This window comes from Fringilla coelebs, assembly GCF_963513975.1.
Source record: "Fringilla coelebs genome assembly, chromosome: 20".
NCBI lineage: Eukaryota > Metazoa > Chordata > Aves > Passeriformes > Fringillidae > Fringilla > Fringilla coelebs.
In genome coordinates, this window is record NC_140046.1 from 1358984 (window position 1) to 1379528 (window position 20545).

Genomic DNA, 20545 nt, shown 5'->3' on the forward strand with positions numbered 1-20545 from the left:
GGCAAGCAGGACAAGCTTCCCTTTGGTAGGGAGGGGGAGCAGAAGCAGAAGCTGCAGGGAACAAGGTGAGTTAGCTCCAGGGCTCAGGCCAGGGCTCCCTCCTGCAGGTGCAGCTTGGCTCAGGTGTGATGGCTGAAGGTTTTGTCCTCCTGCAACTGAAATCAAATGGCTTGATGGGGTGCAGTGCTCAGGGGAGAGTCCTGGGCTGTTTCCCACTCTGGGTTTAGACCTGGAGGGGATCAGACTGTCACACTCGTTTCAATTCTTCTTGCAGGCCTTCAATTCAGAGACAGATAACTTCAAGCTGGCATATGGAGGGCACCAGTACCACGCCAGCTGTGCCAACTTCTGGATCAACTGCGTGGAGCCCAAACCCCCAGGTCTCATCCTGCCAGACCTGCTCTGAGAGCAGCTGCACTGCAGGTGGAGCCTTGGTCTCACCCTGCAGGACCTGGGGTAACTGCTCTGCTGGAGGCTGCAGCTGGGGCCAGGCTTTGAGACCTCTGGGCTTGTTTTTTGGTCCAAAAATCAACGGATTAAAGAAAGCCACTGTTACAGATGAGGAAGAATTCACTTGTAATGGCCAAGGGTTCAGGAATAGCTGGATAATATATAGTATGACAAAAAAAAGAGTGGCATTTCAGTCTTTCTGAAGATGGAAACGTTATCCTGTGCAAAGGCAGCCTGGGAGCCACGTGCATAAACCTGTGCATGGGAGAGGCCAGCATGGAGCTTCCCTGAGAACCTGGAGTGCTGGGCTGATTTGCATAGAAACAACCACTTAAATACTTGAAGTCTGTATTTGCAAGCAAATCTTTTCCTTAACGTTTTTGGGACGCAGACCTTGATGTTCTTTAAGTATTTGCTGCTGTGATATCACAGCACATGAGTCACAGCAGCATCCAGGCAGAATGAATTATTGACTCAGGAGGAGAAGCTGCTGGGTGTTTGTGCTTCCACTGCTCTGTGCTGGAAGTTGTGCTGGATGCAGAACTGGTTAGTGCTGGAAGGTGAGGACTGGAAAACTGCTGTAATTTTCCCTGTGCTGTGTGGATTCTGTAGTGCAGGCAGCTGGAGTTCAAAACTCCCAGTCTTTGTTGTAAATACAGATAAACTTCCCTGGATTTGTCCTGAGCTCCAGGCAGGGTTTTGTCTCTCCTGACCTTTTGGGAGCTGTGTGGCTGCAGCACTGCTGAAAGCTGGACTCTGCTGATGCAGCACATCTGCTGCTGTGAGATTCTTTCCCTTTTTTGGCTGTGGAGATGCTGTTCCTGATGGGATGGGATGGGATGTGTGTGTGATCCTGCAGGCTGCTGCTACCTGTAGCAACGTGTTCCTGTGACTCAGAGCTGGCAGCACAGGGTGGCCCCTGGCTCCTGCAGCAGGGAATGGGATTGAGCAGCCAAAGGGAATTAACCCTGGGATTTGGTGGTCTCAGCAAGCTGGGTTTGAAGCAGGCATTGTGTCCCTGAGGCTTTGTGGCTTTTGTAGGTGCCTCTCTGGGCAGGTTTGTGTCACAGACTCTCACTACATGTTACCTGTGCATCTAAAGTACCTGGTTCCTCCTTCAGATCCAGCATCCAGAGGACAGTGCAGGCAATGGAGTGCTGGTTACAGGATTTTAAACCTGGGGGAGCCTCAGAGACATCCCTCGACCCTGTCTAGGGCTGCAGGGAATGAAGTGAGGTGTAAATCCATAGGGTACACCCTTCTCCTTAATTCTTTGGCTTAGTCTCTCACATCTGTTCCTTTCCTCCAGCTTCTCCAAGTTAATCCTGCCCCCATTACAAGTACCTGACACTGACCTGTGGTTATTTGCTGAAACAGAAATTACAATGAGGAAAACGATGCTTTGTATTTAAAAAACAAACAGGCTTAGTTATACGAAACTATTAATTAGCCCAAATGAAAGAATCTTGGCTCAGAGGTGTCTGGCTCCTTCCTTACACCAATTACAATAAATCTCCTTGCTGCCTCAAATTAGCTCATTCATGAAATAAAGCCTGCAGCTCCAGCTGATCCAGAGGCAGATTTCCCGTGCTCTGCTTCCCACATCCTGCCCAGCAATTACCAAAAAAGCAGGGAAACAACTCCTTGCTTCTCTCCCTGTCATTTATTAGGTGGGAAGGAGCTCCAGCAGCACAGCTTGTGGCCCAGCCCTTGTTTTCCAGCACAGTGAGGTGCTGTGCCCCTCAGCAGTGTTCCCTCGGGAGTCTGGGGACAGGGAGCCACGGGGAGAGGCTGGTGCTGTGCTGGGAAAAGGGGTTTTACTGTCAGCCACCACAGCTCCCCAACACTTTCTAGAGAGGAATTTTTTTTTTCCCCCTTAATTGAAAGAAAATGCCCCAAAAAGAGGCCATGGTGTGAAATTCAAAGCTGCATTGTCACAGGAGCATTTCCATGCTGGTTTTTCTGTACCTGCTACCAGGTCAGCCCCTCTCTGAGCTGCAGCCAACGTGTCCTTTGGCCCATAAAAAAAGGGATGGACATTTACAATTCCAGCTGCAGCAGAGCTCACTGGAGGGTGACACTGCTGCTCCCACAGCAGGAGAGGAGCAGGCACCATCCCTGTCCTTGTGGGGCAGGGATGCAGCTTCAGCCAGGGGCACACAGGGGAGCTGTGCCTGGAGATGCCCTGGACCAGGCACAGGAAGGATCAGCTGCAGATCCCAGCCATCCCAGTGACTCACTGGAGCATTCAGCATCCTCGGATGTTGTTGCCAGCCAAAGCCCAGTGTCCTTCCAAGCTGTATCCAAGGTGACAGGATTGTCACAGCCCACCTTCCCCCGCTGCCTCTGCTGCAGGACACGCTGCCTTCCCTCTGCTTGTGCCCGATTTCAGACCTGTAACTCCTTTTCCTGCATGGATTCTCTCACTGGAGAAGAGAAATGAGGTTTTCTTTGTTTTTTTAGGTAGAGAAAAGGGGCTGCCTTGGTGTGACCTGTGGAAAGTGGGGTTTCTGTCTCTTGGTGTACATTTGCCGTTCTGAGGAATGACTTGCTCGGTTATTTTATGTATTTATGGCTCAGCCCCAGTTGTGTTCCTGGTGCTCCCCTGCCCTGGGGGCTGCTCCAGCCTCTCCCCTGCCCCTCCCTCCTGGGCTCTGGCTGTGAGTCCCTGCAGCCCCCGGGATGTCACCTGTGCCCCGGCACTGTCACCTCCTGCACTCACCGTTCATTCCAAGGCTTTTCCTGCCTGGCAGCAGCTCCTGCCCTGCATTCCCTGCACTGGGGTGAGGCTGAGGTTCAGCCCCAGGCTGAGCAGGAGCTCCTGGACACCCCTGGACTGCTCTGAGTCCTGGCAGCTGCCCTGGGAATCATAAACTTGAAACAAAACCTGCCTTTCCAATAAAAGCTGCTATTGTACAAACTGCTGCTTTGGATTTACTTTTAATTCTGCACCGGTATTTAATTCCAGTTCTCAGTGTTAAAATCGGAATGTCATAATTTTATGGAGGAGAGCAATCAGAAAACTTCTCTTTCTATTGTGATTCTTCTCCTGCCCTCTGGGCAAATGTTATTTTTCTTCCAGAAGTGGTTTTGTGATTATTAGTTGGAGCTGTTTGGGTTTGTGCCGTGCTGGAGTTGCTGCTGATATTTTAAATCCAGTGAGAATAAGTGTTATTAATTGACTTTAGTACCTTGTTTACTCCCTTAATTCCTGCAATGATTTATAAATCCTGTGTTGAGATTCAAACCTGGTGTTCAATAAAAAGCTCGTTTCATATCTGACTAGCCTGGGAAGCTGAAATATTTATATCATAATGTAAGTGAAACCTGCTCTGTGGCTGGGATGGGGAAGGTGTCTCACCAAATACTGGAAGATATAAAATATTTTTCAATTTAGATACCACTTGGAAAAGCCAGTGGGGAGCAGGAGAAGGGGTGTGCTCAGAGCAATCCAAGCTAAACCAGGCCTCTCTTTTCTTTGGTTTCTGTAGATTTGAGAATGGAGAAAAAACTGGATTTTGAGGGGGAAAACACTTGTGTAAAATCTTTTGTTGTAGTGAATACAAGAAGAGCTTTTGCAGTGAAATCCCCCCAAGCACTAAGATTGTAATATAACCTTGAATGGAGATTTCAGGTGAATTGTTTTCTCGTGTGTTTTATTAGGCAATTTCACTTTTTATAGGTCTAACTTTCCCTTGTGTTTAAAGCCAGCCTTTGGTGCCTTCTTGGCTGAACATCAGCATCTCCCTCTCCCCTCAGTCCTCAGGCAGTGTGTGCATAAAGTCTAAAGAATAATTCCAAGTGGAGAATTTTTAACCTTCCATTTTTTTATACCAGAAATGCTGTTAAACCCTACTTTGCCCATTTTTAGGTAAAGTTTAATTTTGTGAGCAGATTTCAGTTTTTAGCATTTTTTCCCTTTCAAATGTCATGTGTTGGAACGTCTCCAGACCAGTGATTAATCTTGATTTTCACTCCCTAGTTCCTCGCTTACCATTTCCCTGGCTGAAGTTTAACTCCTGATAAATTTGGAAGATGAGTCTGTGTGTCTGCCTGCCCCTGGAACTGGGATCCAGCCATGGAACCCGAGCTGGGAGCAGCTGATGGCAAACCTCACCTTTATTTCAGTGGGGCAAAACTCATTGGGAAAAGCAGGAGAAAACATCCTTCAGCCACAACTGTTTAAAGGCACTGCTGGGCCTTAGGCTGCTGCTGGAGCTCCCCTAGCACAGTTTGGAACAGGAAACCAACACATGTTCTGGTTTAATCTTTATTGATTTTTTTTTTTTACAAGTATAGAATCTCATTGAAATCAGACAGCGATCGCAGCACTCTGCCTGCTCCTCCTCCAGAGGCAACAGAAACTCTGGTGCCTTCTCAGGAGCACCAGGGGCTCTCCTGGGCTGCAGTGACACTCCAAGGAGCCCGTCCCTGCCCCTGGAGCCACGGCAGGGCTTCTCCAGGGAAGGGCTGGGCCGGGCTGGAGTCGCTCCTGGCACACTCTGAGCGAGGCCAGGCTCTGTCACCACGCTGGGGACAGAGAGGAGCAGCCCTGGAATGCAGCATAACCTCGAGGACGGAATGGAGAGAGGCAGGAGTGGGCTAAGGCAGGTCCTGAGGGGAGCTGGAGCTGAGGAACCCAGGAGCTGGGCTGGCTGCTGGCTGCTGGCACACACCCCCAGCCCTGGCAGGGCCATGCACACATTCCTGAGCGTCTCTTTGGCTGCCCAGCGGCTTCAACCCTCCTGCTTCTGCCTTGAGCCACATCTGGACAAGATCTGTCAGCTTTCCACCCACAAAACACACCAGCATTTTCCAGCGGTTGAAGTGTATTCCAGGACTATTGCCCTGGCATGGAATGAGTGAAAAAGGATCTTGTATTTATTTGATTTGAATTGCTCAATTTTTATTTTACTTGCGGCCGACACGGGCTGATTCAATCTTTTTGTTTGTTTGTTTTTTTCCCTTTTTTTCCCCTAACTTTGAATACAATTAAGAGCTGACTAAAGATCTCAAACACTATATACTGAGAGTTACTACGGATGTTAAAGAAAACACCAGCACCAGCACCACAGCCCCTGTATTCCTGCCTCCCTGGTGCTTGGAAAACCTGCTGCTGTGGAGCAGGGCCTCGCTAGTGCTGCTCCCGAGCCACTACAGGGTTTTGCAAGGAAGCAAACAAGCTATAACAAAATATCCAGGCTACTACTGTGGCAGGAAGCATACTTGGGCCATCCACTCTGCCCAATGCCTCTTAGGCCCTTCCCTGGAGGATCCTAATAAACTGACTAAAAAAAAGGAAAAAAGATGGAGGCTTTATGGAAGGAATAAACTTATAATGAGACCTGGTTCTACTAAATCAGAGATGCAGATGGGAAATCCCCATAGAGAAAAATGCTTTGAAGGGAATCGTTGGCCTTGCAGGTTAGTGAGGTGAGAACTGAGGTTCTCTGTGTGGTATAGAGAACCAAAGTCGGCTGTAGAAGGAGAAGGGAACATCTCCAGTCTGCTTCCCATCTGCAGTCCCATTAAATTCCCCAGTAAGGCATCAGGGGTCTCCTCTCTCTCTCGTAAACGTCCGGGATGATGCCGTAGGGCGTCTGTACCATTTTAACCGTGGTCTTCCCAAAGAGCTTCCTCTCGTAGTCTATCAGCTGCCTCCAGAAGCCCACGTTGGGCCGGATCACGGGGCGCCGCGCCTTCACCCAGTTGTAGGCCTCGAAGAGGGAGACCTTGTGGTGCTTCATGAGGAAGGCGATGCAGAGCGTGGCCGACCTGCTGACGCCGGCGGCGCAGTGCACCAGCGCGGCCCCGTGCTTCCGCGCCACGCTCTGGATCTTGTCGGCCACGCTGTCGAAGTAGAGCGAGATGGGCGCGTTGGGCATGTCGGCCAAAGGCACTTTGACGTACTCGAACTGGGGCCAGTTGAAGTTGGGGATCTCGATGGTGGCGTTGATGATGCAGGTGATGCCCCGGGACAGCAGCAGGTGCCGGTTGGAGGCCACGCTGCCCCGGCTCAGGTACAGCGAGGGCGTGATCTGGGCGATGCCCCCCAGGGCGCCTTCCGAGAGCATTCGCGGAGCCATCAGAGTTCTCGGCAGGGAGTTGTGGCTTCTGGAGGTCATGGAGGATCCTGGCGCTCAGGCTTCCATTATGGGAAGAGAGCCAAGGGGATCTGCGGCCAAGGGAGGGATTGTCTGGCCCGGTGGCGGCAGGACAGCGAGAGCTCCCGCTGCTTAGTCACTGCAAAACACAAGTGAGGCCGTGAGCGGGGAGCCGTCCCTGACCTGTGTCCGTGCCAGGGAACAGGAAAGCCCAGCTCGCCCTGCTGTGGCCTGGCAAGGCTCCGTGGGGAATGTGGGGCTGGGCTCACAGCGCTCATTACTGCAGTCCCCCAGGCACTGCCTGGACAGATAGGAACAACAAAAATCTTCAGCCTAATTAAGTCCAATTACTCGCCAAGGGTTTACCTGTGGGCCCGGACAGCATCTCACCCGGACCAGCACGTGGAAGATGAGCTACACCTTTTCCATGCTTAAACACAGCAGCTTCACAGCTGGCCACAGTTCAAAGGGATGGTGAGGAACAGCAGATGCCAGCAATTTCCAGCACGCTGCCCTCTCCCCAGTGCCACCCTTCTCCTTTTTAGGTGTAGGAAAGGCCCCGCCAAAGCACATAAACAGAGGAAAGTCGCTCATTAGGAAAGGCGGTGAGTCACGTCCATCCCCATCAGTCATCGGCTCTCACGGAGGCAGGGGAAGTGTGGAAAGAGTGACCTGGTTATGTCAGAAGCTGGGAGTAAAACCCAAGAGCAGAGGCTGGGACAGGGGAGGCTCTTGTCCTGCTTTAAAGCCTGACTAATGCTTGGCAGAGGCCTGGGATTGCCCGTGAGAGCTACAGGGGCCAGGAGGGTCCCTGCTCTGACTCCCCCTGCTCCTTTGGGGCACCTCCAAAGCCAGGGAGAAGCTGCAGGCGAGGGGATGAGCCCTGGAGTATCAATAATTTGCCAGTCTGGGTGTTCTCTGTTTGGAGAAGGGCACAGGAAAGGCTCCAGTCTGTGCAGGCTGGGGAGTCCCTGCCCAGGTACCTCTGAGCCCACCCTGGTGGCACAGGCAGAGCTGAGGGGACTATGGGGGATGCTCAGGGCCTTGAAGAGAGGAATCTCTCCCTCCAGAAATTCCTAATTATGTTAAGAGCGTCCTTTAAAGGCTGTGGCTTCCCCTGCCCTCAGCTGTCTGCCCTCATGTCATGCTCTGGGAAGCACCAGCAGGTCCCAGCAGTGGCTGGTGGTGCTGCCAGTGGATTTTTGGCCCTGTGGTACAGAAACTTAATGAGCATAACATGGCCTCCTCCGTGGCTCTTCCCTGCTGGCAGCTACCTGAGCAGCTCCTGAAGCTGTGGACTTAAAGCTGCAAAAGTTCCTGCCCCAACAAGGCTTTTGCTGCAGCTATGAGTGCTCAGCTTCCCCCCACTGCAGCCACCCAGCTGGAGCAGCAAGGAGAGGTGTGTTTTTTCAGAGGTATAAAGTTCTTTGAGCAGGGGAAATCCCTGCTCTCGAGCAGCTCTTACTGACAATGCAAAGGATTTGGGCACTTACAGTTGGTGACAAAGTCCTGCTCTGAGTCAGGGAGCGGCACGGCGGAGCTCTGGGCTGCTGGGCTGGGGTGGCTCAGGGAGTGTGTCCAACGCTGAGCTGGGGAGACAAAAGAGCATGGATTGTACTGGGATCTGTGCTGGACACCAATGAGGAGGTGTCCAAGAACTGGGAGGGAGGACCACGGCTTCCCCACAGGGAGATGAGGACTCAGGGTGGCACTTGCTGCCAACACCGTAATGTCACCAATTCCTGCCAACACGGCACTCAGAGTCATGGTGAGCCCTGAGGAACCCGAGGCTGGCACAGAAGTCATGGCTCAAAAAAAAATTAAGTCATTTAAGTAATTGATTTACTCTAATGTCTCCTTTAGCATCTGCCCAGGCCCAGACAGCTGGGGCAGGTCTGTGTCCTTCTGATGGTGCCCAAGCCACACACTGGGCACCCCCTGTTCCTGTGAATGGGAAGGGGCAGAGCTGATGCCAGAGCCACAACACTGTGCTCCCAAAAAGCTGAGGATGGGGCCAACATCCCCTTCCCAACATCCCCTTCCTTCCTCAGAAGCCCCCAGAGTGGAGGTGAATCCCCTGGGAAATGCTGCTGGATGAGAGCAGAACCACCCCAAACCAGCTCTGAGCAAGGCAGAGCCTCCAGCTGCTCCCGGGGGAGCTGGAGCAGTTTGGGAAGGGCTCTGCTGCTTTCCATAAAGTGGTTCCTGTTTGCAGGCAGGAACTTATCCAGGGATTTGCATGTGACAGGCTGGGCTCGCTCTGCAAACTGGGGCTGCCAGTGGCAAACACCTGCTCATCCCATCCCATCCCATCCCATCCCATCCCATCCCATCCCATCCCATCCCATCCCATCCCATCCCATCCCATCCCAGGTGGCCCCAAGCCCCATCCAGCCTGGCCCTGGGCACCTCCAGGGACCCCGGGGCAGCCCAGCTGCTCTGTCCAACCTGTTCCATCCCAGGCACACACACCACATCCCCGGGGCTCGGCAGGGCCGACACAGCTCTCCCCCGAGCCAGAGCCCCTCTCAGGCGGGAGGACGGGATGTTCGGAGGAGAATCTCATTATTGCAGCGAGAGATAAGGCTGCTGTGCCCAGAGCCCGGGGGTGACAGCGCTGGGCACAGCGGGGCGGGCGCCGCGTCCCTCCCGAGCAGCGGAGCTGGCTGCGGTGCCACCGGCTGCGACGTGCTGGCTCAGGCATGTGACAGAGCCACGCTGCTGCCCACACACACCCGGCTGAGCAGCTGCTGCCGTACGGGGAGCTGCGAATGGAAGGGCTGGGCCGGCAGCAGCTCCGGCTCCCCCGGGCTCGCAGGTGTGAGCCTTCACCTGTCCCCCGGGCTGCGCCCCGCATCCCCCCTGCCCTGCCCCCGTGCCCTGCTGTGCTCCCGGGAGAGCCCCGCTTTGTCCCCAGGGCTGCACCCCGCATCCCTCCTGCCCTGCCCTGCCCCCGTGCCCTGCTGTGCTCCCGGGAAAGCCCCGCTTTGTCCCCAGGGCTGCACCCCGCATCCCTCCTGCCCTGCCCTGCCCCCGTGCCCTGCTGTGCTCCCGGGAGAGCCTCGCTTTGTCCCCAGGGCTGCACCCCGCATCCCCCCTGCCCTGCCCCAGTGCCCTGCTGTGCTCCCGGGAGAGCCCCGCTTTGTCCCCAGGGCTGCACCCCGCATCCCTCCTGCCCTGCGTTATCCCAGCGCACCCCCTGTAATCCAACACCGCTGCTCTTCACGCAGCCATTCCCCTCATTGTGCTGGGGCAGACCAGGAGAAAAGGAATGAAAAGCCTCTTCCCAGCCGTTGCTGAGTGCAGAAAAAAAAAGGAGAAAATCGCTGAAGATGGAACAAAGCGCTCACACAGGCCGGCGTGGCTGTGCCTGGGAAGGCTGATGGCACAGGAGGCTCCTGGCAGGGCACAAGGAGGGGCACCGGCTGCCCCTTCAGCCTCTGCCCTGCCAGGTACAGCCAGGGTGCACCACCTCACATGAAATAAAAACCCCACCTCTTCTCCCACTGCTCCTTGCTTGGGGTTTCTGAGTGCTCCATAGGCTGGGCAGTCACGGCAGCCCAAAGCTGGGGCCCGTGCTCCGGGGTGCTGGAGCCAGAGCTGTCCCTAAAGTGCCCTCCAAAGGAGCTGGAATGTCACTGGGCTTTCCTGCAAAGGCCTGACATCCCCAGAGGTGCAGATGGTCCTTCAGGAGAACACAGAGCCGGTAGCATCCAGGTGTTCCTGCCATCACATCCTCCTTTTCCTGGGCTGACTCCAGTTAATGAATTAATTAATCTTGCAGCAGCCCTGACCCACAGTAAATCCCTTTCCAGACTGTGCCTTGGTCTTGCCCACGTGCAGAGCCCAGGCAGTGCCCAGAGGGCAGGGCAGGGTCCCTGGGGTGGCAGGGGGTCCCTGGGGTGGCAGGGGCAGGACTGGAGCAGCCTCCTCCCTCCCCGGCAGACTGGTGGGTTCTGCCATTTCCCTCCTCTGCATAATCAGGGGTGGGGGAAGCCAGTGGCTAATTACAGCCTGGAGAACACTCTGCTCTTCAAAGCCTCCAGGTCCTTTCCCAGCACTCCTGGCCAGCACCATCCTCGGGTTTATGGCGAGGGGACATTCCTCCAGCCCCATCCGCCTGGATCTCATCCTGCAGCCGGGATCTCCAGCTCTCAGTGTGCCTCCTGCTGCACTCCAGGCTGAGCTTCGTGCTTCCCCGCTCTCAGCAGGAGGGACAGGCGCCTAGCCCGGGTGGCTGCTCCCATGGAAGGCTGGCTGTATCCCACCTGGGCTGGATCTCCTGGCCCCAGAGCAGCTCCTCTGCAGGTAAGAGGATTTCCAAAGCAATGCAGCAATCCCGATGCCCTGCTTGGTGTTTTGGTGGTGCAGCCCCTTGGAAAGGTTGCTGCTCGCGGCTCTGCTCCTCCAAATCTTGCAACAGCTGGAGTTTGTTTCTCTTGCTTTCATTCCTGGGAAGGCAATCCTGTTAACAAAGGCTGAAATTCCCACGGGAAAGCATTGCTGATTGCTGGACCTCCTGAGAAAGACTTGAAAACACCTCTGGAAGCTCAAATGACAAACAGGGTGAGTTTGTGAGTTGAGTGCTGTGATCTCCAGGACAGGAGGGAGAACTGGTCGGGCTCTAGACAATGAGTTGGCAAGTCTGAGCTTCTGCCTTCTTATTCTGGTGCTGCCGGGTGGTTTGCTCCGATTTTTAAGGGTTTTTTGTTTGTTTGTTTTTTAATGCAGCTCCACTGTCTTGAGAGCTGAGGCTGTGGCTCATCCCTGGGGCACTTGAGTTTCTGTTGGGTTGTGTGGCAGGAACACAACCAGGGGCTGGTACCTGGACAGGTGAGAGCTCCCCAGGCCTCTCTCCCTCTGGAGAGTGGGTTTAGTGCAGGGTGGGCCCTGCTCTGCTCAAGGAACAGAGACACTGAAGCCCCTGGTTTAATTCCCAGATCATCATCTGGGATTTGAAGAAGATTTCTGGGCTGGGTGTGCAAAATGTCAGTACTGAGGCAAGGCTTCTCCCCCCTCCCAAGAGAGGAAAAGTTATTCATTTTGGAGATGACAAATGCTCTCTAATCCTGCAGTAAAGAGAAGAGTCAATATCGCAGGCGCTGAATGAACGAGCCTGCTCAGGGCTCTTCCCAGCCAGGCTGAACAGCAAATTGCTTCAGAAATGGTCCTGGAGAGTGGCATTTCAAATAAATTTCAGCAGACAGCACAAACTGCAGCCATTCTGGGGTCAGGGCTTGCTTGTCTGAGTCCAAGGGAGCCCAAAGCAGAGCTGGGAGGGGAGAGAACGAGTGGGAGCCGCTGGCTCCTCTTCCCAGCCCTTGGCTCTGCTCTCCTGCCTTTGGTTGTGCTCCTGGAGCCATTACAGGCTCCTCTCGCGTGGGTCAGAGCCATCAGCACATCCTCATGATGGAAAGGTCGAGTGGCTCGGGTTTGGAACGGTAAAGAAGGAAGGGGAGCAGGCGGGGTGATCTGGGCTGAGACAGAGGATGCTGCGACCAACCCCCGACTGATTCTGCTGGCAGCCTGGGCTGGCCTCTCCGAGCAGGATGGGAGCTGTCAGATGTTAAATCAAGATAATAATCTGTCTGCCCGGAGCTCTGAGCAGGCCTGGCTGCTTGTGCAGCTCCCAGCACAGCTGGGTCCCCACGCTTGCCAGAACACACCAGTAACTTCCCAGAGGATCCACAAAAAGGGGAATCGTGCCCAAAACGCACAACAAGACACCCTGTAAGCAGTCCAGGGCTCTCCTGGGAAGCTCAATGACCCCAGAGCAAGCAGTTTAGTCTGCAAGCACAGAGTCCTGCCTGCTCCCCGTGCCCGGAATGCAGGCTGCTCCCAGAGCCAGGTCAGCTCCCCAGGGCAGGGCTGGCAGTGCCTCGGGAGCCTGTCCCAGCCTGCTGCCTTCAGAGGGGTGACAGCTGACACTCCTGTGTCCCAGGGCTTGGCAAGGCTCACCCACTGCCTCCTGCCTCTGCAGAGCTCCACAGCCAGGCTCTGCTCCCACATGGCAGCACTGAGCCTCGGGCTGGCAGCAGGCTCAGGGGTGGTGACTCTAGCCCAGCCCAAAGTGCCCAGCTGAGCAGTATCTGAGTGCTCTGCCAGCCAAAATCACTCCCCGACTGCCATTCTCCCAGCAGGAAAAATGGGCGATGAGGTTTTTGCAAGGACTCACCTGAGGATGCCACTTGGCACGGTGGGCAGGGTCCCAGGCTGCCAGGCAGGGCAGCAGCTCGGCAGCCTCTGCATTCCCACTGCCACCAGCTCCTGTGACAGCGGCGCTGCCCACGGCCAGGGGGGATCCCTGCCACCCTGCTATGATCCCTGCCACGCTGCTGTGATCCTGCTGTGCAGCCACCCCCTCCACAGCAGGAACAGGCACTGCTCCCTCCCCAGCTGGATCCTGCCAGCTGCCAGCCAAACCTCTGGCCACAGGGACGGAGCGAGACGGGCAGCGGGCACAACCCGGGGCACGCTGGTATTTATAAACCCTCGCTCTGCTCTGAGGACAGCCTCCCTCGGCAAGCAGCGAGAGGATTTGATGCAAGAAAAACAAACCATCTTTCTTTGAAACGCCACGTCTGTGCTTTCAGAGCCACGGGCTCCGTGTGCTGCTGGCTGGGAGAGCGCAGCGGGGGCACGAGGCTCCCCCAGCCCAGGACAGCGGCGTGGCCACCTGCATCCTGCTTCAAAACTCCTGGGAGGCGTGTGAAATGCTTCAAAATCCAGAACCAAGCTGTGAGGAGGCACGACAGTTGCGTGCAGCATCAGTTCCTTACTGGGCTGAGCTCTGAGGGCTGTTTTCCAGCCCCGAGTGGCGACACCGCCTCTTCTGGAGCGCCACAGATTATTCCAGCGCCAGCTGATGGCATCTGGATTGCAGGTGGAGTTTAGGAAAGCTCCATCCCCTGCTCCCTGTGTCCAAGTGTGACCCCGGGGGAGGCGGATGGAGAGCAGGGGGGGCACATTCAGGGAGCAGACCCACGCCTGGCTCTGGCTCCCGGGGCGCTGCAAGATGGAGCCTTGTTTTTTCCGGAGCTTTGCCCTGCGCAGTCACAGCTGACAGGAGGGACACAATCTCTTCCCTGTTAGCAGAACAAAACGCAGGGACCTGGTGTGTTTGCTGGTGTGTGACCCTGCCGGGCCCAGGGCTGTGCCTGCCGCTCGTGGGGCTCTGCCCCAGCCCACCCCAGAGCCCATGAAATTGAAGGCAGCTGCAAATTCACTGCAACGTGTCCTGGAAACGGTCCGGTGCCTCCGTGCTGGCCTCGCCCGGGCCTTTTCCAGGGCCAGTGCCAACTGCTGCACGCTCTCAGCTGCCTGGCTTCCCAGGGGGCTCAAAGCTGGCACCCTGATGGAGCTGATGGTGGCACCTTCCCCTCCGGAGGCATTCCCGGCGGGCAGGGGCTGCCCAGCCTTCCCCACGCTCCCCAAGGCCGGGCAGGGGCTGGCTGGGCAGGGATGTGCCGGCAGCAGCTGGAAGGAATGAGGTCAGCTCTGAGCACATCCGTGGGGTTGTGTCGGGTAACAGGAAGAGAGGCCCATTTTAATCAATTCGGGGGAGATGGGGTTTACACGTGGAGCCTCCTCCCCTCTGAGCAGCATCCCAGGAGGTCCCTCTGGCTGCTCCAGGCTGGGGGGAATTCCCTTTTCCAGGGATGCTGTGCAAATTCATATTTCCTCCATGAAGGATTCCTGCCCCCAAAGAGGGGGACCTGCAGACCCCCACACTGCAGGGTGGGATGGTGAAAATAAATGAGAATTAATTCTCATTGGCCTGGGAACTCTGACCCACCTAGCCTAGGGGTGACTGCGGCAGCACCTGTTGATCCTCCCTGCTGGAAACCCCAAACCTGCCTGATTATTATCGTTTTATACTATTTTTAAAGCAGGGGAGTAGCTGTGTGAGCTGAGCCCACGTACTGCCTGTGCCACAGGTGCCCCGGGAAGGGTGGGCAGTGCCTTTGCCTCCCAGTTCCTGGCTTTATTCCCAAGCATCCAGGGAGCTGGGGCTCCTGTTCAGAGATTCCTCAGCTATTTCCGAATGCCAGAGCCCTCTCAGTGCGTTATGGCTGCTCAGAGTGTCCTTTTTGGAGTGATAAATGGGTGTGTGTGTGCTGTGTACCTGGAGAGGAGGGGCTGGGAGAAGCTCCCGTGCCTGCTTTGAGGTGTCACCCCTCCCTTCTAGGGAAAACCACCGGGAAGGAAAGTCCTGCAGCGGTGGCAGGAAGCCTGGAAGGCTTCTCTGATGAACAGCCTGTAGTGGATGGCTCTGGTGGGGTCAGCACATGGTGCTCCCAGGCCCCAGTGCCCTGCCCAGGTGCCTTTTCCCCACTCCTCATTCCCAGCCTTTTCCTGCATGCCCAGGCGTGCAGGTGGCTGGTTCTGGCTCCCAGAGCAGAGACCTGAGACTTTTGTGGCAGCTCTGCATCCCTTTTCTCCCTCCCATGGAGGCTGGCTCAGGCAGATTTCCCCCCACACCCTGTATGTTTCCAGCACTAGAGCAGCAGGAGCTCTCTGGCTTTCCAGCTCCGAGATTCCAGCTGGGATCAGGTATTGAATTAAGCCATGCAAATTTCCATCTTGCCCTGACCAACGAGGAAGCAGTGCCAGAGCCCAGAGCAGACCCCGCAGCGAGGGCTCAGATGAAATCCCCGGGATTTCACCTTTGTTCCTGCAGGAAACAGGGATCTCTGTGTCCCTGTCCAGGACCCAGGCGAGCCCTCGGGGGCAGGAAGGACAGGCAGAGCTGCACGTTCACACCTTCCAGGCACAAATTGATTAAAACCTGCTGCATTACTGCTCCCCTGACGTTCACCAGGGTCACGTCAGCCAAGTCGTGGCATCAGATCTCTCTGCCAGCGGGGAACAGCACGTGTCCCCCAGATTAGGGATCCTTCCTTCTCATTCCTTGGGAGCCAGAGCGCCACAGAGACTGTCCCAACCACCGAGAACACAGCAAACACCAAGGTTTACAGCGAGGCCTGGGGGAGGAATGCACTCCCTGCCAGAGAAGGGCAGCTGATCCGGTGTATCATAAGGGAAAACAGTGTTTTGCCAGTGCTAATCCTCCACCATTCCTGAGGCAGGGGCATTAGGGATAAACTGAACTTGCAACATGATATTAAGGCATCTGCCAACACTCAAACCTCCAGAATAAAAGGCTCATTTGCTGCCCAGTCGAACAGGTTAGAATCCTGCCCCATCTCCCTACAGCCAAATGCCACTCATTGATTACCGGTGTTGCTCAAAGGAGCTGCTCCGGAGCTGAGTCAAGGGCCGTGCACGCAGCCGGGCTGGATGCGAGGCCGGGCAGCTGCAGGCACCCACCCGCCGGGGCTTGGGGGCACCGGGATGCCCTGGGAACCGGGGGTGTGGAGGGCAGGAGCCAGGGATGGGAGCGAGGGCAGGAGCCAGAGATGGGTCCTCCACTCCAGCAGGCTGATGGGCAGAGCCAGGGATGGATGCCCAGAGCAGGAGTGCAAGGGCAGGAGCCAGGGATGGGAGCGAGGGCAGGAGCCAGGGATGGGTCCTCCACTCCAGCAGGCTGATGGGCAGAGCCAGGGATGGATGCCCAGAGCAGGAGTGCAAGGGCAGGAGCCAGGGATGGGTCCTCCACTCCAGCAGGCTGATGGGCAGAGCCAGGGATGGGAGCGAGGGCAGGAGCCAGGGATGGGTCCTCCACTCCAGCAGGCTGATGGGCAGAGCCAGGGATGGGAGCGAGGGCAGGAGCCAGGGATGGGTCCCCCACTCCAGCAGGCTGAGTGCCAGGGATGGGAGCCCACAGCAGGAGCGCAAGAGCAGGATCCAGGGATGGATGCTGAGCTGGGGTGCCGAGGGCAGGAGCCAGAGGTGGGTGCTGAGCCAGGATGCGGGGATGGAGCCCTACTGCCGCACAGCCCGCGGTGGGGCCGGTTCCACGCCGAGGAACCCCCGGAGCCGTGCCCGGGGCGCTCCGGGGCAGCTCGGAGGTGCCCCCCGCTCTCCCACCGCGATCTTTGCCGCGTCCCGCTCCTCGGGGCGCCCCGGCAGCGCCGCCGCCGCCCCGTCCCGCTGTCCCACGGCACAGCCCCGGCACCCCGAGCCCGCCGGGGATCGGAACCTCCCCGCGTCCCGTCCCGCCCGCCGGGGGCCCCTCCGGAGGCACCGTAAGCGAGCGGGGCGGGCTGGGCACGGCGAACACAGCGGGGAACGGCGGGGCCCCCCGTCCCGAGCGCCCCGGTCTCCCCGGCCCGTCCCTACCATGGCTCCCGGGCGGCGGCTCCGCGCTCCCTCGCGGCCGTGGCGGCGGCGGGCCGGGACTTTTATCGTGCTCGGCCGGCTCCGTCTCGGCGGTGCCACCTGACCGCGGCTGCCGGGGCCGCCCCCGCCCGCAGAGCCGCCGTTACCAGGCTACGGGGGGCGGCCCGGCCCGGCCCCCGGGCGGGGGCTCCGGGAGACCGGCCCCGCTTAAAGGCGCCGCCGCCGCCGCCGCCGGGCCCGCGCGGCCTGTGCGAGCGGGACGGGAAAGGGGCTCCGGTGGGGACGTGAGGGGACCCTGTGGGGATGGGGACAGCTGAGTGTCACTGTGGAGAAAACACGGGGGCCCTGTGGGGATGGGGACAGCTGAGTGTCACTGTGGAGAAAACACGGGGCCTGTGGGGATGGGGACAGCTGAGTGTCACTGTGGAGAAAACACGGGGCCCTGTGGGGAAGGGGAAAATGGGGCGTCCTGTGGGGCACTCAGGGTCCCGGTGGGGATGTGACTGTGTGGGGACGAGTGGGGATCCCTGTGGAGATGGAAACATTGGGGGTTTTGGTGAGGACATGACGGGATCGCTGTGGGGATGGAGACGATGGGGATCCCAGTGGGAACATGACGGGGTCACTGTGGGGATGGAGACAACAGGGATCCCAGTGGGGACATGACGGGATCGCTGTGGGGATGGAGATGATGGGGATCCCAGTGGGGACATGACGGGATCGCTGTGGGGATGGAGATGATGGGGATCCCAGTGGGGACATGACGGGGTCACTGTGGGGATGGGATGTGTTGAAGTCAATGAAGGACGTGGCAGGGTGAGGTGGTTGCTGTGGGCACAGGGTTGTGGCAGGGTCCCGATGAGGACAGGACAGCGTGTGGGGATGTGGCAGGACATCCAGGACATCCCTTGTTATGGATGGGACATGCCGTGTCCCTGTGGGGACCCCGCCAGTGTGTGTGGGGACAGGGTGGGGTCCCTTTGAGGATGGGGATGTGCCAGAATCCCTCAGCTTGATGTGTGTTCCCTGGGAGGGGACGAGCCCTGGGAGAGAAAGAGAGAGGAACCTGGTTTCGGGACTCAGGACATCCCAAGCCACAATCCTCCCCATGCTGGGAGCACAGTGAAGCAATGTCAGGTGGTCCTCAGGCTCCCAGCGCTGCTTGTGGCACCATCCCGGGGGCCAGGCTGGACCCCGACCCAGGGCAGGGTGGGCTCTGGTCCCTGCGGAGAGCTGCCATGGGCTGGGAACCCCAAGAAGGGATGGGGATCCCCAAGGAGGGATGCCCTGGGTTAGGGGATCCACACGGCAAAAGGGACAGAGAGTTTGTCTTCGGCTGCAAACTGTGGGGTGGAGGTGCAGGCTCTGCTCCCAGTGCCTCACCACCACGGCAGGGACGGGACAAGGCTGGCACTGGCAGAGGAGGAGGAGGAGGTGTGGGAGGAGGAGGAGGTGGAGGAGGAGGGCAGCCTCTGCCTTAACCCCGCGGCTGCTGGAGCGAAGCGTGGCCACCCCAGCCCGCTTTTGTTCGCTTTCTGGTTTTGTTGTCGCACGCTCCGACTGAAATAGCCCAAATCCCTCATAGGAAGCTTCCCCCAGCCCGAGCCCTCGCCTGGTATCTCGCTCGGGCAGGTTTCATGACTCAGCAGCCCAGATGGAGCCGTCCCTCACAGCCCTCAGCTCCAAATCTGTTTATTGCTCCAGAGGCTGTTTTTCCAAGAACCTCGCTGCTTTATAGCAGCCAGAGCTCTCCCTTAAAACCCTGCCTCTCCAGCGAGGGCTCGCGTCACACTCCGCGCGGAGGTGGGCGAGGAACAAAAATAGACAAATTAAGAAAACCTCAAAAGGCCAAAAAAACGAAAATGTGAGGGTTTTGGCTCTCCAAGCTCGAGGTTTGCTTTGCCTCCGTGTTGCATCAGTTCTGCTGCCTTCCTTGGAGCTGCACCATCTCAGGGGCAGGGACGAATCCCCGGTGATGGCAGGGTGATCGCAGGTCTGTGAGACGATGAGAGACGGCTGAGCCCCCGGGGTGTCCCCCCGGAGCTGGGCTCCCCGGGCCGGGGGCTCGCAGCCCTGGCAGGGCGAACCTGGGGGTGTTTATTGGCCACGGGCAGCACAGGGGGAGCCGAGGATGGGTTTTGAGTGGCAGCCTGTGGGATTCCCTGCGCAAGCATCCAAACCCCTCATTCCCCCTCACCGCCGCTGAATGAGGAAACGGCTCTTGCACAGCTCCAGTCGCTCATCCTGGGCAGTTTTCAGCTACTCACACAACTGCAAAGGTGTTTCTAATGCTGGCCCTTTTAACCTGCACCCTGCCAGGAGCTTTATGTGTGTTTGGTGTGGGACAGAGGATGCAAAGAGGGAAACCTGGGAGGCCTTTGACCCAGGGACACGGCAGGGAACAAAGCTAAAACGAAATGTCAGCTCCTTCCCACACTCAGCCCCGGCCAGGGGCTCACTCACAGGAGCTGGGGAACTCGGTGGGTGCCTGGGGGCTGCTGTCCTGCCAAGAGCTGTTTTGTCCAGGGTGGATGTTTGAGGGGCGTGTGGGACTGTGAGGGTTTGCTCCTGAGCACAGGGGAGGTGTCAGGCACTGGGTGCTTTCTGGGACAGCTGCTGACTCTCCGACCTGGCATGGGGGGACAGCAGGGCCTCTGTGGGACCCCCAGCTCTGGGAAGGCAGCCTGAGCTCCCCAGGGCTTGTGGGGAGCAACTCTCCCCTAAGGCAGACATTGTGTTGTGGACAGGTTTTCCCCCTTCCCATAGGAACTGTGCATCTCTTGGAAAGTTTTGAAGACTGTGTAGGGACAAGATGCTCCAAGTGGTGACTGATGACACCCCGCTGTGCCTTTGGGGGTGATGGCTTTGGAAGGGTCAGGGCTTGGACTCTGGTCCTGGTGGGTCAGGATATTCTGTGATTCTGTGAGCCCAGCTTGCCCAGCCCAGCCTGGCAGATGCCTGCTGGCTGTGCTGGGGTGAGCACAGCCCGGTGGGTCCCGGATCATTCCCAAAGGGTGGCCTGACCACGGGCCATTAGCTGGTCATTAGGGCTATTGTCTTAATCACAGGTGTCCCCCTGCTCTGTGCAGGGTGTGCTCTGGGTCACGAAGGCCTGCTGAGAGGGGAGCTGGCTGCCATCCATCCATCCATCCATCCATCCATCCATCCATCCATCCATCCATCCATCCATCCCTCATCCATCCATCCATCCATCCATCATCCATCCATCCATCCATCCATCCATCCATCCCCTCCAGTTTCCATGGCTACACCAGAGGTTACTCTTCCCTGCTTTTGACCTGAACCTGAGTGATGCAGACAAAGGTCCCTGTGTGAGGCAAAAAGCCCAGGGACTGGGACCTCCTGCTTTTGTGACACCAGCTGCACCCAGGGCGCTCGGAGCAGGGAGCAGCAGGTGCTGAGCCCCTGGCAGTGCCCCCAGCCCGGCCTCAGGGAGTCTTAGAGGGGCTGGTTTGGGGTGCTGCCTTCCCCTCCTGGCCTCCCTGACAGCAGCAGGGACCCAGGGGACAAATCCCGGGCACTGGATGCGAGGTGACAGCCAGAGCAGAGATCCCCGAGCGGGCGCTGGGCTGCGGCTCCTTAACGGGCGAGAACAAAGCCTGGGCTTGGGTCACCACGTGGGGCTTCGGGGGCTGAATGTGGGTCAGCAGAGGCCTCGCTGAGGAGGCAGGGATGCCACAGCTCCTCAGGGATGCCACAGCTCCTCAGGGATGCCACAGCTCCTCAGG

At 57.5% G+C, this 20545-nt stretch overlaps 2 protein-coding genes across 4 annotated transcripts in view; one reads left to right on the plus strand and one right to left on the minus strand.

The window, feature by feature from the left end:
* Positions 1–3675, plus strand: part of SYNRG (synergin gamma) — a 36032-nt gene extending 32357 nt beyond the window's left edge. For all 3 annotated transcript variants that reach the window (XM_084219000.1, XM_084219001.1, XM_084219002.1), the window contains one exon: positions 275–3675. In XM_084219000.1, the coding sequence (XP_084075126.1) occupies positions 275–406 (132 nt within the window). In that variant the 3' untranslated portion in view covers positions 407–3675. The remainder of the gene's footprint in view (positions 1–274) is intronic.
* A 1088-nt stretch (positions 3676–4763) lies between these two features.
* Positions 4764–16938, minus strand: DUSP14 (dual specificity phosphatase 14). The gene is made up of 3 exons (XM_084219073.1): positions 16797–16938; positions 8048–8143; positions 4764–6693 (listed from the first exon to the last, which is right to left on the minus strand). The coding sequence occupies exon 3, from the start codon at positions 6573–6575 to the stop codon at positions 5979–5981; it is 597 nt and encodes a 198-aa protein (XP_084075199.1). The 5' UTR covers positions 6576–6693; positions 8048–8143; positions 16797–16938; the 3' UTR covers positions 4764–5978.
* Positions 16939–20545: the final 3607 nt, after the last annotated feature.

Excerpts from the sequence above, each read along its gene's own strand:
- DUSP14 (XM_084219073.1), bottom strand. The coding sequence starts at position 6,575 with ATGACCTCCAGAAGCCACAACTCCCTGCCGAGAACTCTGATGGCTCCG.